Source organism: Pogona vitticeps, chromosome 4 (assembly GCF_051106095.1).
Source record: "Pogona vitticeps strain Pit_001003342236 chromosome 4, PviZW2.1, whole genome shotgun sequence".
Classification (NCBI taxonomy): domain Eukaryota; kingdom Metazoa; phylum Chordata; class Lepidosauria; order Squamata; family Agamidae; genus Pogona; species Pogona vitticeps.
Window position 1 is genome coordinate 166,081,234 of NC_135786.1, and position 19,532 is coordinate 166,100,765.

The 19,532-nt window shown below is 39.5% G+C and overlaps 1 protein-coding gene across 6 annotated transcripts in view; it reads left to right on the forward strand.

The window, feature by feature from the left end:
* The window catches only part of CDKAL1 (CDKAL1 threonylcarbamoyladenosine tRNA methylthiotransferase), a 356,111-nt gene that overhangs the window by 34,160 nt on the left and 302,419 nt on the right, over positions 1 to 19,532 (forward strand). For all 6 annotated transcript variants that reach the window (XM_072998681.2, XM_072998682.2, XM_078393501.1 and 3 more), the window contains one exon: positions 19,223 to 19,307. In XM_072998681.2, coding sequence (XP_072854782.2) covers positions 19,223 to 19,307 — 85 coding nt within the window. The remainder of the gene's footprint in view (positions 1 to 19,222; positions 19,308 to 19,532) is intronic.

Here is a 19,532-nt window from a genome sequence, read left to right on the forward strand (position 1 = left end):
TATGTGATCTTTGATCTCTGACTTGTAATGGAAGATCACAGGTAAGAACCAGCTGGATGAACTCAGCTGAATACAAGGATGATGATGATTATACTAAACATAAATAGATTTTGCAAAATGAGGAAACCACATGCCTGAACACATTTTAAAACTTCCCATTAAGGTTGAAGTATGATAATACTGAATTTCAGAACTGAAACAAGTGAGATAGAAATGATCCCTCTTTTCCACATTCAGAAATAACTTTATTAATTTTTTAAAATAAAGTTAATTATCTGTGCCAAATTGCGTTTGGATTTAAGCTGACTTCATAGGACATTTTGGATCATTATCAATTGCATTTCATCCCTCCATCCCCTGGCAGGAGACTTAAAAAATGTTGTTTTTCTAGTAAAGATCCAGGAACCCTGTCGAATTCCAGCTCTTAGGGATATTTGCCTTGTAAAAGAGCCAAGTCATACTGAGAAGTCTGGGAAGTTTTAGGGCAGACCTGAGAATTGTCTGGAAAATTCATTCATTCATTCATTCATTCATTCATTCATTCATTCATTCTTTCATTCTTCCTTCCTTCCTTCCTTCCTTCCTTCCTTCCTTCCTTCCTTTCAATTTATATCCTGCCTTTCCATCCTATTGGGGACTCAAAGAAGCTTGAAACCTACACATAATTTAAAAGAGATTAATTAAAATTTGAAACTATAACATTCAAATATTTTTTAAAAATTATATGACTATAAAACCAATTTTAAAAGCCTTTCTAAAATGAGTTTTTAATTGCTGGTGGAAGGAAAGAAGGGAAGGGCCAACTGCACCTTCCAAAGAAGGGAGTTTTATAATCTGGAAGCAACCGTAGAAAAAGCCCTCTCTCAAGTCTTCACAAAAAGACCAAAAAGGCTGAGCCATTTCCAGATCAGGAGAGTTCATAGTTCATCTTTTGGTGTGACCTCTCCTTCAGATTCTACAAATCGGGTGACACAAATCAGGTCCCATACGCACCAGGTTCTCTTCAGACCTGAGGTAAACTGGATTTTAGTCTTTGCAAAGTCTTGTCAAAAAGGCCTGCATAATTACTAATTGGATCTGCTAAATGTCAGCAGGAAGCCTTGGCCCAATTTCGAGGAACAGTGATTGGGTAGGGTATGTGACTATCCTGTGGCTTTTCTTCAAGTAATGGAATAGAAACAAGGCATAATCAAATTACATTGCAAAGGCCAGATCTTTCTCAACTACCCCTATCCTGCCTTCTCATTGTGTTAAATTACATCAACCTCAGCTTGTTTTAATCAGTGTAACATGAAGTTGCCATCAGTTGAGTGCTCTGCAAGGCAACTAGAGTGACACCCTTTCAACAGTTCTTCTGAAATCTGCTCAGAATTGTGTGGGGGTGATCAGTTTTGGCATTTTGTTTTTAAATTGGTAGGGGTGTGGAACAGCAGAGAAGATTTGCAGAAGTACCTGATAAAAATTCTGATATAAATTCTGATAAAAATTCTGATTTTTTGAGGAAGAAAAATACTTATTTGAGGAGTTGTGGCAGAAGACATCAAAGAGGCTGGAAAGAGATTGTGAATAGCTGTTTTACTAAAATATTAACTGTTATTCAGAAGTTGACTTACTTATGTTGCAGCGGCCAAACTAACTACAGTATATATACTATGTACAGGAGTAGATTCAGGTGTGTAGAAGGAATGAATCTTGTCATTTCCAAAACGTAATATCAACCCAGCAGAAACGATGCAAAGACGGCTATACTATGTGAGCTAAGGTAAGAAAAAGACGGATAGAATTATCTGCACTTTTCCCACTCTCTTTCACTCCTCGGGAAGGGACTGTTACTCAATAGTAGTGCACAGCTAAAATGTTGTAAAACTTAGTATAACACATTCATTCGTTAGGCCTTGAGAACCATATGGGGGAAACAACAATTTCTCAGCAGTTTCACACTGAAAGTATATCCAGGAAAGTACTATGGAATCTTTATTTCAAGGGCTGTGGGTTAGGTACTTCCTCTTGACCTTGCTTATACCTGTTTCCTACAAATCAAGAGTATTTTCTTTGGCATAGATATTGGGCATGATAGGAACCATCAGCATAATTGCTTCTGTTTGACCCAACCCATTGAACCACATGTGCTCATGCAAACCCTGAATAGTTTATACAAATATCCAGCCTCCGGTTGGAAGTGTGTGTGTGGGTAACCTCTGCAAGGGTTCTTTAATACAATTTGCATAATAAACTGGCTATCTGTTGTCTGGAGTTCCGATGTTGATATGAAGAGGATAAGCTTGCATGCAGTGGCAAAAGGTCATGTGACAGACTCTGTTCCCAGGACAGACTCTTTCTTTGCTGTTTCCATGCACTTTGCATGTTAAATATAATCTTATGATTAACATAACCCATCACTGTTTTTGCAGTTAAGAAATTTGCATAATATTTGCTTACTTGCTTAGTGAAAAGAGCTTAATCCAGTCAAAACTAAACAAGGGGATTGCTTTTGTGTCTAACCGTATGTATGTCAATGTTTGCAGAAGAAAGATGAAAATGACCAACAGGATTTCCCCCCTCCCCTTTGTATTGTTGCAAAATTTTCTAAGGTTCAAGAAGAATGAAACTATTCAGCAGTTCTGAATGTTTGACCTTTCTGTTACAAAAGTGCTTGGTAGATGGCATGGCTCCAAAAGTAACATCTGCAGCTTCCAGAGCATATTATCTTTGAAGTTTATGCTTGATGGTAGGGATAGGAAGAAAAGAAAAGAAAAAAACAGGGCATGCGCTGGTTTTTGTGCTATATTCTCTACAGTATTCCCCCCCCCCCGCACTTCAGAGAGATCGCTCAGTGGCTTTCCCTCTGTTGTTTAGTTGTGTTATTGCTTGTCACTTAGTGTTATAAGTCGTTTTTGCTGCTATTTTTATCATTATCCCAAAGGTTACTCATGAGAACAGACAAAATTGCCCTACTGGGTCGTGAAGTTTGGCATGGTTGCCATAGACATCTAGATATCCCACAGACATGCCAAGCAGAGTGTTATAGTGTTATCTGCCTTTTATAATGGGAGAAATGCAACTAGGGTGGTTGGAGATTGCATTTTTGTCTCCTGTAGCTTAAAGCTAGTAACAATCCTGGTTCCAATAACCATGGAATGCTCCCCAGTCAGACATTTGCGAAGGCATCAAATAGGATATAAGTTCCTTCTGCTCTAATCTTTGAAGGCTAAGAAATATTACCCCATAGTTCTTGTTGACAGTGCAACCTACATTCTTTTTATTGGTATCTACTTACCCTTATGATGTACTAGGATTTTTCTCAGTAAAAAGTGTAAGGAATGGTATGTAAGTACAGTAATGCTTTTAGCTCTTGACCTTGAGAAGAATATTCTGGCATAAACAGCTGTAACAAATTTAATGTTGTTTTTTGGATGTTAGTCATATAAATTACTTTACAGTAGCAAGTACAAAATCTACCAATCAATAGATCTGAAAGATAGTTCTTCTTTAATATTGTTCTTTATAACAAATCAGGAAACAAAATGATAAAAATAATTGAATTCAATGGAAACACTTGTTTATGAATTCCCTTCTTTTCTTGGCAGTTGTGATGTTTACAAATTGCTGTTAAGATTAGTGTGTACTACGGGATTACTAAATTTATATTAGTCTACTATATGGATCACACAACTGGAAGAGATTTCATAGGTCATTGTGATCTTGAATCGTTTTCCTTAGTCCAATTGCAGTAACCCAAGATTTCTTAGCCTGCACAGTAGCCAGAAATGTGTTCAGATTTCAGTAGAACCAAGACAAAACTGCGATCCATAATCAAGAATTAATCGGTTTAGTTTAGCTCACCAGTGCAACGTATTAGCAGTAAGATGCTGATAAAGGCACATGCAAAGCAAATTACATTGATTTCGTGTAGAAGAATGAAAAAAATGAGTTGGGTCTGCTGAGGTGATCAAAGCCAAATCATTAGTGAACACAGCTCACAAATACTTCTATTTGACTCTTTCCTGACTTCAATACAGTTTGATTCTGATAGGCAAATGATCTCAGGCAATCCAGTATACTGAGGATGATAGCAATTTGTCTTTCAGTACGTTTCAAGTGGTTTAAGGAAGTTGTATAGCTCTCCTGGTTGTTCCAAAACTGACTGTGAAGACACATGATTATTTTTTTCTGTTTGTTAACGCTAACCATGGTCATTGGTATTATTGCATTAGTAAATCATCCAAGTTGTAGTTAGTTCCTGAATTCCCAAGGTATATTATGGAGGAAGGTCTCAAGAAGATAGTTGTTTTGCCTCAACCAATATGGTGACTTTGCAGTACTTGGTTTGAGTGAACGAAAGTAGATGGGAATAAGACATTTGTAGGCAGACAATTAAAAATGTTTACTCTGGAAATGACAAAATAAGAAGTGACGTGGTTGTAATATTGAGGCAAAGGGTAGCACAGACAGTTAGGGGTTGCACTACTATACTGTATCTGATTGAATAGTTTTGGTTAGACCTCTTGGAAATTCCATCAACATAACAATCATGTAAGTCCATATTCTTGGATTTGGGGAATTTGTCCTTAGATTTCAGGGCTTTCTGCATCTTTAGATCAGCTAATCCTATGGCATACCCTTGCAGGAAGTGTGCTGCTGTGGCACCCCAAGAGACTGGATTTACAGGCTCTGTTTCCAAATTTCCATCCCCTTCCAAAGTTGCCTATTCCAGTGTTGAACAGTACTTCTCAATATTCAGTCAAAATTCTTTTTCACAGGATTTGAAATATCTGCCTTGGCTAGTACCCTTTGAAGCAGCAGAGAAAAAATTTGCTCCATCTGTATGGCAGTCCGTCAAATCTTGGAAGATGTCTGTTGCCTCTTGATCAGCTCCTTGGCCCCTCACAGTTGTAGGTAGCTACCTCTGAATGTGTCCCAATTTGTCAATGATCATCTTAAACTGTGGTGGCCAGAACTAGGCATAATATTCCAGATGAGATCTAACCAAAGCAGAAGAAAGTGTTACCATTATTTTTTATTGATGGTATATTCTCTTGATGCGATAGGAATGTACTTTTGTTTTTATTAGACCTTAATTCCATGTAAGAGGTCATTGTGTTAGGATGAACATCGCAGCAGCAACAACCTAATTTACAACACAGATGGGCAACTGTCCTATGGATGTTACTCTTACTAAAACCAGCCATTTAGGGTTAGTGATCAGGAATTATGGTAGTTGTAGTTCACCAATCTCCTGAGGGCAGCAGGTTTCCCACGCTTGCTTAACAGAGCCAGATAGGGTAGGTCCACCTCACTATGTTGCAGTGTTTTTTGTAGATCAGACTTAATTGTGCACATTTGTTTGCACTGTTTTGCTGGGTAGAATGCTTTTTAATGATAGGTTCATGTCATATTGCTGCAGTCCCTTCTCTTTAAAGCTGTAACTCCACCTTCCTGTTTCAGAACAGTACAGTAGCTCATGCCTCTGCCATGGTTTGTATAACAAGCTGCTGCTTTACCAGCCACACTACTACAGTATGGCTTTCAGAGTACTGGTGGGTGGTACAGTAGTTTAGCGCTAGTTATCTTTCTCTGATTTCAAAATTTTAAAAGTAGTTATATTTTTATCAGATAATGAATGAGCCGTTGGAAACTGAACACACCAAAGGAATGGATTTAAGAATGGCAAAAAATAAATATGAGTAAGATTTGAGGAAAATGTAATGGTTGTTCAGGCCTAGCTACCACTGGTAGATATTCTCCTACATATTGGGGTTTCAGATACACTATAAATGAAAATTTAGTGAATGAATCTATAGAAATACAGTAGCTCTGTTGCACTTACCTAGGCATAACCTGACAGTTCAGTTTTCAGAAATACAGTAAGCTGCTTTCCATTCAGTAATTAAAAATATAGCAATTCTCACTATTTGAACTAAGTGGAACTTAGGTAAGGTAAAGGTTCTCCTTGACAATTTGTCCAGTCGTGTCCGACTCTAGTGTGTGGTGCTCATCCCTGTTTCCAAGCCAGCGTTTGTCTGAAGATAGTTTCTGTGGTCACGTGGCCAACACAACTAGACATGGAATGCCGTTCCCTTCCCACCATGGTGGTACCTATTTATCTACTCACATTGCATGGTTTTGAACTGCTAGGTTGGCAGGAGCTGGGAGAAGCGACAGGAGCTCACTCTGTCGCATGGATTTGATCTTACAATTGTTGGTCTTCCAACCTTGCAGCACAGAGGCTTCCGCGGTTTAACTCACAGTGCCATCACGTCCCTGGAACTTACTTATGAGTGAACCTGTTTAGGATTAGGATGCTTGATGTGTATTGGAAGTTTGCATTGCCACTTTTTTCTACCTGTGGCATCATGTAAGGCAGGAGTGGGCTACAACCTGTTTTAACCATTGGAATTATTTGCTGTTGACTCCCTCCCCCCCCAAGCCTAGAGAGTTGGTGAAGTTTGACTGTTCTCCCCCTTTTTGTTATAATTTGAAGATCCCTGGAGCAGGGTGGTAGTGGAAATGACACCCCCCACTGATCTCCATTATGATAGACAAAAGTATGGGCTTCTGCTTACGTTGGGGTCCCATGGCAAGGCAGAAAACTGTGTTGGTGGTAGTTTATAAACCATTCTGTCCAAAGCAACTGACTTGGTTATTACATGAAATGAAACCTGCATACAGTGATACCTCGCAAGACGAATGCCTCGCGCAACGAAAAACTTGTAAGATGAAAGCATTTTGCAATTTTTTTGTGTGACTCGCAAGACAAATTTTTCTATGGTCGTACTTTGCAAGATGAATAGGAACACATTAATTAAACTTCAATGCATTCCTATGGGAAACCGTGCTTCACAAGATGAAATTTTCACAATACAAAATTACTCACGGAACAAATTATTTTCGTTTTGTAAGGCGTCATTGTACATACTTTTTTTGAGTGATAAATGTGATGGTGAAAATAAGTATTAAGGCTATAGCAAGCAAGACAGGCTTTTTTTCACAATACAACTGGTCAAATTGAATTTTTCTGGGGAGCGATTTAAATTATTTATAAATCAGATCCATTCTGGGATTGAGCCAGAAATTGGTCCAGCAGAAATATTGCAACTAATTTAAAGATAATAATTTTCTTTTTCTTAGTAGATTTATTGGTAACATGAAGTGGACTGTGAATTAGCTTTGAACATTTTTTGTGTCCAGATTGCTATGCAACCTTTCCAGCTAGTTCAGCTGGGACGACATTTCTAATTGCATGAAAATAATTAGTCCATATGGGGGAGAAGTCTGTCTTAAAGTGTATATCCTGCAAGTAGTTAATTGTCTTGCTTGTATCAAAACATAACTCTCCATGACAAGGACAAATAGTGAAGCATAATTTTACACCTGTTCTTGCCCTAGAATCAAAAACAAACCAGATTGTATAACAGCATTTTAAATCTGTGTAAAGTGTACTTTAAAAAAAATGTTCTAGGACTTAAGAAATCAGTGGAAAAGGATGCCAAATCTCTCTGTAAATTTGGCTTTACAGTCAAATGCTCTAATACAATGGACCCTCGACTTACAGATGGCTCGAGTTACAGACTTCTCTGGCCGCAAAATTTAGGTTCAACTTGCAGTCTGAGAATCGACCTACAAACCAGAAAAAAAAAAACAAAATAGAACAAAAATGGAATAAAAACAGCCGGTTATGGGATTAATCAGTTTTCAATGCATTGTAGGTCAATGGAGACTCGGCCTACAGACTTTTCGACCTGCAGCCACCGTTCCAATACGGATTAATTCCGTGAGTAGAGGGTTCCACTGTATTGCTTAGTTAAGGCGATGATCTGGATTGGATCTGCTGTCAGACAATCCCATACTACGAAACATAAGATTCTTCAAGTTTATATATATTGTATAATTGCAACTATTTTCATAGTTCTCCCATTTTAAGTAGCTTGCATTATTTGCCTTTTGCTTCACATTGAAATTGTCTTGGAACTATGTGTGAAAATGACTTGATTTTCCAATCACTAGAAATCTTATTTCCCCATCTCTTTGTTTTCTGAGATTTCAGTAGTTTCAGTACCTGTCAACAGACTTGCAGTTATGTCTTTATAAATATTAGATTTTTTTTAAAGAAAAAGAAAGCTGAAGTTAGTACCAAATGGCTTTTGCAATGCTTTTGCTTCTGCAAAACGCTTACTGTGCTCTGTTAAATGCTTGGATATGGTGGACGTAGATAAGAAGCTTTAAAGAGTCCTGCTTGTGGAGAGTTGGAGCGTGTTAACTGGTTGTAAGTAACCTGCAGTATTTTCTTATTCTTCATACAATCAGCAGCCAGAACTGTCTGGAGAGAACTAATCTACAGTAGCAAGCAGATAGTATGTGAAATACTGTGCCAGATGTTCAAGTTTGCAAAGTTTGTTGAGATTTGTCATCCTGGCTTCATCATACTGATCCTTGCAGAAAAAGCAGTTCTTGAACAACTGGATATGTCCTTTTTCTACATGGTTAAACAACCAATTTCTGTCTGAATAAATCTGTGCACATATACTTTATCTTCTGAATTTAGTAACCAAGCTTCTTTTTACATTCATTAAGCAGCATGGCATAACTGAGGGAGGGGGTGTGGGGTTCTATTTCTACATTCTGCCAACAGAGAAAATAAGCCTTCCAACAGAACTAAGTAAGGCTTAGACTGCTACTATATCCATCTCAAAATGTAGCTTCACTGTACAGAGGAGAGTTGTGTGGGAATGAGGTGAGCTGAAAAATCTTAACAGGTTTTTCGTAAGCTTCATTTACTATATTGAAATGGATACTGAGATCCCTAGTTCTCTGTTGTGGTATCCTTCATCTCTTTTGAGCTCTAACTTGTTTGTGCTTGAACCGTATCTTCAAATTCTGGCCTTAGTTGTAAGTCTGCATTAAGTCTCTCAGGTTAACTTAACTTTTAAATACTGTACAATGCAAGTCAGCAGAAAGGGCTGTATATACTTATTTTAAATTACTTGTTTGAGTGTGGACAATTTAGGATGGCGCCTAAGTTGTTAAAAGGTACATTGTAACTTTTGGGTGCTTATTTTGGCTGGCCCTCAGAAGACACTTCACAGCTGGACTGTAGTATCTGCGGGATGTTGGTTCCAACGCTCATGCATGCAGATGCCAGAAAGTGCCAGTATAGAAGCCCTATATACTGTAGTTTCCAGTTCCCTCTAGTGGCCGGTTCTGGTACCACACATTGGGAAAGCATATTTCTGCAGAGCGGTATTTAATAATTTCAGGCAGTGAATAAGTGAAACTGCAAGTACTGTTCCCGTGGATATGGCAGTCCTAGTGTTGTTACAGAACTGTATAAAAGATTCCTGCCAACTCAAGAACATGGCTTCTTTTATTGAGTCAGTTCTCTACAGCCTTCCTCTTTTCCTACTGTGTTGAACTTTTCGTAGTGTTGTGGTAATTTCCAGGTTTCTAGACCTTAAGACGTATTCCACTATGTTGCTGCTTAACAATATTGACTTATATGTTAAAGTTAAAATTAACATAAGTCTGTTCATTTTAGATACAGTCTTTTCATATTGTGGTAAATTTTATTGTATAGTAAATATATTAATTTAAAATCATAAAAAAGAAATACACAGTTTCTTGCTCAGGAGGAAGACACTCATTACAAAAGAAATAGATCATCCCCTTGGTTTTATTTCTTCAGCAAATACCAAAATCCAGATTAGCTCTGTACAAAAGGTTATGATCTTCTTTATCAGGCAAAACCAGAAGAAAAATAAAAAAAGACAAAAACATTTTGGCACTCTAAAGACTTTAAGGGGCCACAACTTTTTTGTCTTTTGTTTGTTTGTTTGTTTTTATTTTCCCTGATATGCTTGCACAGACTAACATCACTACCTCTTCTAGCACTTCTTTATGTTTATGAAAATGCCTTCTGTTGAGAGGTTTCTAGTCCTCATGGCTGCAAAGGAGTTAGAACCAAGTGATGATACTCCACTGAATTGCTCCTTTGCTAAAATTTGGATATTTAGCACTAGGGTTCACTCGCCTTTAAACCATCTGGCTAGAAAACAGTTTGTGTGCCATTTTGTAATGATTTTTGATTTCAGTCACAAGCTTTGAGAGAACATCTCCAAAGGTGTTGAAATCGTGAAATACACAGAGAAATTATGATAATTTTAGATGCAATATTTGAATTAGTAATCAGCATGAAAAGCAAAGGCTTACATAGCCCCCTCAATACTTCTTAAGAGTCCTACAGTAGTGCATGTGTAAACATCTCTGTGATCAACGGACCTGCTACTTTGTTCTGAAATAGCATTGACAAGGTGTTGTCTAGCTCAGAGGTCGTCAACCCGGTGCCAGTCTGTGGCCTGAGCCGGATTGGGCCGCGAAGACAGACCTCCCGCCCCCCCCGCACGCACTCCCCCTCATAGTTGCTTTGCACATGCGTGAGCTAGCACCTGCATGAGCGCTCCCCCACCCTTTCATGCATGCCCCTGAGAGTGTGTGTGCACTAGGGCGGGGGGGGGGCTGACTTCCTCACCTGGTACGAAAAGGTCGGGGACTGCTGGTCTAGCTGACTCTTGGGATTCCTTCCAATTTAGGCGTTATGTGATGCTGCAGCATACAACAGAATTCCAAAGAATTCTGAAATGTGCTTGTCGCATTCCCCCAGTGTCCCCTGTAGGTTTTCCTCAAAACATAGGTCCACCTTTGGACACAATGTACTATTTTCATCCTTTACACGCTGCCACCAGTGGATCTTTATCCGTTCGTTCGTTTGTTTAGTCGTGTCCGACTCTTCGTGACCCCATGGACCAGAGCACGCCAGGCCCTTCTATCTTCCACTGCCTCCCGGAGTTGGGTCAGATTCATGTTGGTTGCTTCGGTGACACTGTCCAACCATCTCATCCTCTGTCGTCCCCTTCTCCTCTTGCCTTCACACTTTCCCAACATTAAGGTCTTTTCCAGGGAGTCCTCTCTTCTCATGAGATGGCCAAAGTATTGGAGCCTCAGCTTCAGGATCTGTCCTTCCAGTGAGCACTCAGGGTTGATTTCCTTTAGAATTGATAAGTTTGTTCTCCTTGCAGTCCAGGGGACTCTCAAGAGCCTCCTCCAGCACCACAATTTAAAGGCATCAATTCTTCTGTGGTCAGCTTTCTTTATGGTCCACCTCTCACTTCCATACATCACTACAGGAAAAACCATAGCTTTGACTATTCGGACTTTTGTTGGCAAGGTGATATCTCTGCTTTTTAAGATGCTGCCAAGGTTTGTCATCGCTTTCCTCCCAAGAAGCAGGCGTCTTTTAATTTCGTGGATGCTGTCTCCATCTGCAGTGATTATGGAGCCCAAGAAAATAAAATCTGTCACTGCCTCCATATCTTCCCCTTCTATTTGCCAGGACGTGATGGGGCCAGTGGCCATGATCTTAGTTTTTTTGATGTTGAGTTTCAGACCGTTTTTTGCACTTTCCTCTTTCACCCTCATTTCAAAGTACTTTAGTTCCTCCTCACTTTCTGCCATCGGCATATCGGAGGTTGTTGATATTTCTTCCGGCAGTCTTAATTCCGGTTTGGGATTCCTCCAGTCCAGCCTTCCGCATGATGTATTCTGCATATAAATTAAATAAGCAGGGGGACAATATACAGCCTTGTCGTACTCCTTTCCCAATTTTGAACCAATCAGTTGTTCCATATCCAGTTCTAACTGTTGCTTCCTGTCCCACATAGAGGTTTCTCAGGAGATGGATAAGGTGGTCAGGCACGCCCATTTCTTTAAGGACTTGCCATAGTTTGCTGTGGTCCACACAGTCAAAGGCTTTTGCATAATCAGTGAAGCAGAAGTAGATGTTTTTCTGGAACTCTCTGGCTTTCTCCATAATCCAGTACGTGTTAGCAATTTGGTCTCTATTTCCTCTGTGCCTTTGGAATCCACCTTGTACTTCTGGGAGTTCTCGATCCACATACTGCTGAAGCCTACCTTGTAGGATTTTGAGCATAACCTTGCTAGCGTGCGAAATGAGTGCAATTGTACGGTAGTTGGAGCATTCTTTGGCACTGCCTTTCTTTGGGATTGGGATGTAGACTGATCTTTTCCAATCCTCTGGCCACTGTTGAGTTTTCCAAACTTGCTGGCATATTGAATTTAGCACCTTAACAGCATCATCTTTTAATATTTTAAATAGTTCAGCTGGAATGCCATCACCTCCACTGGCCTTGTTGTTAGCCAGGCTTTCTAAGGCCCACTTGACTTCACTCTCCAGGATGTCTGGCTCTAGGTCAGCAACTACATTGTCTGGGTTGTCCGGGATATCCACATCTTTCTGATATAATTCCTCTGTGTATTCTTGCCACCTCTTCTTGATGTCTTCTGCTTCTGTGAGGTCCCTCCCATTTTTGTCCTTTATCATGTCCATCCTTGCACAACAGGTTCCTCTGATATCTCCAGTTTTCCTGAACAGATCTCTGGTTTTTCCTTTTCTGTTATTTTCTTCTATTTCTTTGCATTGTTCATTTAAGAAGGCTCTCTTGTCTCTCCTTGCTATTCTTTGGAAATCTGCATTCAATTTTCTGTAACTTTCCCTATCTCCCCTGCATTTTGTTTCCCTTCTCCTCTCTGCTACTTGTAATGCTTCCTTGGACAGCCACTTTGCTTTCTTGCATTTATCCACACTGTCCCAAATAAGTTTCTTAGACCCAGGCTGCCAAATATAACAGGTTTATTTATTGTTTGATTGGTAAATCACGGAAGTAAAGTCATAGATGTTCTTTTATTGTTCTTTCATTAAACTTGGATAGGATTACACGTTTGCTTGTTTGTATTCATTCACATTAACCACTGTAACACTATCTTAGGACCGTCTATCTATTTTCTATTACTTTTATCTCTTATCCTCTAATACACACCAACTTTCCAATCTCTGTCTTAACCCTTCAAAACTCTTCTCTAACTCTCCTCAGTCTCCAACTATTCTCCTAGGCTCCGCCCCTCCTGTCCTGCCATAGGCTCCTGCCCTAGAGCTCCATATGACGGACAGGCGTGACTTGGGCATCCCGCCACAGCGCAGTATCACTTCAGCAATGTGAAAGAGAGTAGGCCTGGTTTGGGGAGCAGGAAAATGAAAAAGTACTGGCATATTTGTTAGCATCAGTAGAAAAATCTTTGATGATGTAGCTTGCCATTCTGCTTTAATTCAGGGGTTCCCAGAAGTGCTTCTTTTCTACTTAAACTTCCATCAGTGGCTCACATCTTCTTTAGTCCTGAAATACTTCTTCTGCTCATAAGCCTTGCCTGGAAACTGTACAGCTGCAAACACAAGAGGACATAATGCGTAGTCCAGCTATTGTTTGATATTTCCCCATGTGAGATTGAAAATTCTCACTATGTGGACCAGCTCAGGATTGATGTATGTTTGTAAATGTCTGTTGCCTTATTTGATTAGCTTTGTGGTATGGCTTTTTATCTTTTAGATCCTCTTGGCAGTGTCATTGAGATGTGAAGTTACTGCGATTAATAGGGTTCTGTGGATATAGAATTGCTTGGGCAGTAAAAGTTTTTACTCATAATCAAAAATACAGAGAAAAAGTACAGAGTTGGAGTAAAAAAAAAGAAAAAAGAAAAAAAAGATGAGCCACATCCTAAAATACTAAAAACGTATGACTTACCACAAACTGCTTAGGCCCAATAGATAGTATTTACACAATTCAGCTACAGTATTCTTTCTGCTACCATGACCCCCATCTCATTGTGGTGGCTCTGCCATACCTGACTTTTCTGACTAAAAATAGAGACAAAATTACTCAAACGGTTGAGAGGAGAGGAAATTTTCTGCAGGTATAATAAATAGTTGTTGAAATTTGTTAGAAGGCTTTCAGAGCCACCAGTGGTTTTACCGTGATACAGTGGTGCCCCACATAGCGACGTTAATCCATTCCGGATTAATCGTCGCTATCAGGAAACATCGCAATGCGGGGGGGGAACCCCATAGAAACGCATTAAGTTCCTATGGGGCGAAAACTCACCGTTATGCGAAGATCTCCCATAGTGCCACCATTTTCGCCGCCTCGGTAAGCGAGGAAATCGCGTGAAAATGGTTGCGGTGGCCATTTTGGGCACCCGGCAGCCATTTTGGGACCGCCGATCAGCTGTTCCACAAACATTGCAATGTGGAGATCGGTAAGCGAAACGCTTACCGATCATTGCAATGCGATGTTTAGGCTATTAAAACATCGCAATGCGATCGCATTAGCAATCCCACAAAATAGATCGCTATGCAGATTCGTCATTAAACGGTGCGCTCGTTATGCTAGGCACCACTGTATATCATTAATCTATTTAACTTTAATGTCTCATTCACTTGTTGAAATTCAGTGGTTTTAAACTGCAACTAGAGTAGGCCCATTTAATCATTGGAACTCATGCAGGAGTTGACTCACATAATCCCTACTGATTCAACAAACCTACTTATAATCTTAGAATTTCATAGCTGGAAACCTGTTTCCTATGGGTCATCAATTTGGAGGTACAGTGGGGAATTGAACCCCAGACCTTTGGCAGCCAGATACCTGAGCCACTGAGGTGTCCAGCTTTTGCAACTTCCTACTGGATTTCTGCGACTAATTTTGAAACTTTCTCAAGCAATTCCATTCATTTAATGTCTCAAGGTGGTAGATAACTATTAAGTACTACAAGGCTTTAATGTGGCTTCTGGATATAAGACCTTCAGCACGGTTTATCTGTATATTTTCAGAAGGCAGATACGGTAACAAATGGATAAAGTATGAAGGTAATTCTGTGAAAGTCAATAAGTAGCTGGAAGCTACAATTTAATAAGTGTTTGGACATATCTGGCTCAGATAAGTTCTCTATATTTTAGTTCTCATAGTGTTAAAAGTGATAGATGTAGTTTGAATCCAGACACCATGTGGGATTAGGTGTCAGGGGAAATAAGTGGAAGCAGGGCATTTGAAATCAATATATTGCCTCTGGGTGCAACATAATACAGAGAGAATTTGCAGAAATAGAAGCTGGGAAATAGATATTGGAGCAGAATATGTTTCAGTTTATAAGCTGACCTTGGCTCTTGTGCAAATGTATGTATGAAAATCAGTGGGAGACTTTTCAAAACTGCAAGTCAGCTTGTGTTGAGGCAAAAAAAGTAGCTGTGGAAGGGAAAATCCTGGATTTAAAGAGTAGGAGCTTTATTTATAGCATGATATAAAATAGTTTGTATGCTAGTTATGCTGGTGGAAGAACTTGAAAAAGTCCCTTTTAAAAACTAAAAAAAAAGGACAGCTCATACATTTGGGGATCTAAGGTGACTCATATTCATTTTGATTAGCATGCATTTCTCCCTAGGCAGTTTTTATCATGTTGAGTGTTTGACACTAAGTTTTCTATAAAGGTTTTATATTCCAAACCAAAAACATTCAATTACTAAGTTCTTTTGAGCCCAAAAGTTGAACAGTTTCCCCTTAAGCTCCTGGTAACGCTCATCTGTGGAACAGAATCTTGCACTTCAGGAGGGGAGCTGTGTAGTTTGCTCAGATACCTTACGATGAGCATTGAGTAGCTTAACGGTCTGCAGCAGAAGACAGGTACCATTCCCTTTCCCGATCATGAGGTCTTGTGTAAAAGGCACCTTATCTCGGTGCAGAGATAATAGTATTAGTAGAATATATAAGCTACCTGTCAAGTGAAAAGCTTACTGCTCCCGATGAGTAGCTCATAAAACCATATGCAAGAAGATTCAGTGTGTGGGCAGAACTCTCCCCATCATATTGGATTCAGGAATAGACATCTTGTGCTCAGGTTGAATAGAGTGAAAAAGCTTTTCCAGTTTTCTATACACTGTTGTTTTTGGTGTCTGCATTGACTCCTGTATTTACAAAGTAATGCAGATTTGATTGGACTTTGCATTTGAATATGCAGTTGAAGAAGGCATATATGAATGTCAGCCATGAGGTTTTTAAGGGAACATGTGCAAAGCTGCCTCAGGCACAGTAAGCTACATCGCAGTGCACAGAAAACATGCTTTGCATAGAAGAGCTTCCAGGCCCATTGTTTGCCGTTGCCAGTTGCAATAGGATCAGGCAGCACCTGTGGGAAAGACTTCTGTCTGAAATCCTGACAACGGTTGTCAGAGAAGAGAATTCTCAAGAAGACAGTCAGTCTGGCAGTATGAGATGGTGTACTGTATTCCTACAGTGGATCTATCTAGTCCAGGTATACCTATTTTGACCAGTAGCAGCTCCCCTAAGAATTCAGGCAGAACTCTCTTTAGATTCCAGGGAAACCTTCATCTTGCTTTCCAATTCTACGAAATAATGTCACAGTTGTGCCAGTTAATAGTGCCTGTTTGAGGTCACATTGTATGTCAAAATATGTTCTCTTTTCTTGTACAGAAAGTAGAATGATATCTGAGAACATGGGAATTAGCCATCCCTGTTCTAGAATGCCTGTTGATGCAACAAAATCCAGAGATGGCATCAAAGTCAAGGGAATTCTCCAGGATTAAATGGGGAGAGTGTCAGTAAACATGTGCCTTGAAAACATACAACCTTTATACCAAATGAGGAGATGTTCTAGCCTGGTGGAGATGAGAGTGCTAGGGAATCAATTGAAGCAATGTGTGTTCAGCTTCAATACCAACAGAAATGATGCATTTTCATGCAGTGGGAGTGATGTGGTTGCTACTTCCCATTGCTCTGACAATGCCAGCATATTGGAAAAAGAACATTGTAGGGATATGTGCCAGTTGCTCTCCATTCATTTACGTTTTCCTACAAGTGAATAACAGTTGTTTGCAGACTTTGATTTCCTGTAGACAGATGTTACCAGTACAGTTTAGAAGGAAGTCAGGGGCTATGTAAGAGCAGATAAGGGAACGTGAAGCAGCAGAGCTTAGACCAAAGAGGAAAGGTAAGGAAAATTGCACACAAAAGTGGGAATTAAAGGCAGGAACTATGTAATTGTCACGTTCCGTCAAGTTGCTTTGGACTTATGACAACTTCAGTAAGATTTTTCAAGGTACATTCAAAGAAGAGTTTACCATTGCCATCTCCCAGTGAGTTTCCATGACCAAGCAGGAATTTGAACCCAGGTTTTCTGGGTCAGGAATCCAACACTATATCCACTGCAGTGTATCTTTACACATGTGGAAATATCTATATAATGTTCAGATACCAAATAGATGCGTTTTTAGCTACAGTATGCATTCATAACGTTCATATACAAGCTGTGTGCCCTTTTCAAATTTGACTGCCTCATGGGAGGTGCACTTGGGCGACAGAATGAAGACTTCAGAGGTGAGAGACAGGAAATGTGGTGCACCAGGCCTAGCTTATTAAAATCAAGATTGTGCTGGAGTCCATTTATTGTCACAAGCATCTTTACATATAATAAATTTCAAATATTTGATACCTGTTTTATGGTCTATTTTGAATTCATCAGTTCAGTCAAGTTCAACTTTTAGCAGCCATGTACCCTTTCCACTGTTACTAAGTTCATGACATTGAAGGGAGTTCAGAGTGGCATCTAGAGTCTCAAAAGAGCAAAGATATAAACAGATGTGTTGGGCTGAAAACCAACATGTAAATATTTTGCTTCTTTCTGGAGATATTGATATGACTGACTCAGGGTTTTACCAAGTTTTTGTGTTTTTTATTGCATAATTCTGACAATTTGTGTTGTCCAGAAGCTCCTGTTGTTTAGGTTGTTCAGAAGTTTCCATGACCTTCTGAATCCCTTTGGTGCTGATGGCTGATGATAGATGTTGTGGTTTTTGTTCTGTTTGTTTCTTGGAGAAGATAAAAGTCATTTCATTGAGTTGTCTAAACAATGTTGATTTACTCTTGTTGTTGAGCTCCTTGTAACAAGTTTACCTTGCAGAGATGCGGCTATTTATGGTAGCAAATATTTCCAGAACTGATGTATAACTAGTGACTAAATTCTTTCTCATCCTAATCTTTAAAACACACGAAGTTGATCTCAACAGTGCTGTTTTTCAAAAATGTCTGGTATAGGAGCCCGATGCTGGAAAAACATTTCATACAGCTGGCCTGAGTAAAGTGCAGCCCTCCAAATGTACCTGAACTGCAAATCCCAACATTCCTCACTGCGTGGGCTAGGCCCAACTCTCCTCACATTATTGGCTGCGTGGGCTAGGAATTATGGGAGTTGCTGTTCAGCAACATCTGGAGGGCCGCATTTTGCCCACCCCTGTCATACAGTATATGCCAGATACTTCTGTCCTTCTGTTATGCAAATTTTGAACTGGTATTGAATTCCAGAGATATTTCTTGTAATGTGAAACTGGGTAGAACAATGACTTTTGTGGGTGATCACGGAACAAAAGAAGGCTAATTGCCTTAGAGAAAGAACAAAGGAGTCGACAAGCAGATGTCCGAGCCAGCAGAGCCTCAAGGCAACGCCCTGAGAACTCTTTTTATTGACTTAGCATGAGTTACATAGTATGTTGTTAGAATTCAGATAGGATACTAGTTACCTAATCGCCACTAAGATTGGTTGAAATAACTCTTTGATGTTATGCTCTACCTCTAAGCGAAAGGGCAGAATGAGGAGTTACCACCCTGTCGGCAGCTACGAATTCCTGCCAGGAGTGTATACACGTCACTGGAACAGAATGTAGCTACAACCTTTAGGCAGATGACTTCCATGGTTATAGTCGAAATGCTGTTGTTCGATGTATATGTTTTACATACAAAAGAAAACAAAAATACCTATGAACTCTAGTGATTCTGGTCCATTGGTCCCATCTAGTTCAGACCCATGGAAATAAGTGGGATTTGTTTATAGGAATTTAAGCCCTGCATGTTTCAGTGGGTTTCTTTTAAATAGGACGTCTTGCTCAGCTCCTTCAGTTGTCAATAACCAAAGTGCTGTAAGTTATTTTATTTTTATTCTCAAGCACGTCCTTTGTTTGGATTCTGAGTAGCATTAATAAAAAGCAGACAGAGAGGAAAGGACAAGCATGGCAAATATTTACCTCAACCAAACCTACTTACACACCCATATGCATGCACACATATCATTGTGTGCATTTACTGTGTCTCATGGAGAATGTGTACAAAATGTGTATATGAAGAGGAAATTGTGCACATGGTACATATTCACAAATGTCTGGTAGCTGCAGTCCTTTTTAAACTGTTCATTCTTATATGATGTAAGTTGGCTCCCCTTGGTTAAATTCTAATTATTTAATGATATATTTATCTTCCAGATAATGCTGCAGAAGCAGACCTCTGGCTGTTGAACAGTTGCACTGTAAAAAGCCCTGCTGAAGACCATTTTAGAAATTCAATTAAGTAAGTTACTCTCCTTTTGTAAAGAATCTCCATCAGTGAAAAATCTTGTTTGAGGGACAACCCGTAACAATCTGCAATGACTTGACTTTGTACGAAGCAAGATGCATTTATACAATGCACACAAAATTGTATTACTGTGAATTTTTTGTTAAATTGAAATATAGAAGTGATGTTTAATCCACAATGACACTGACCCAATGGAAACTAGCAATGTTCCTTATTTTG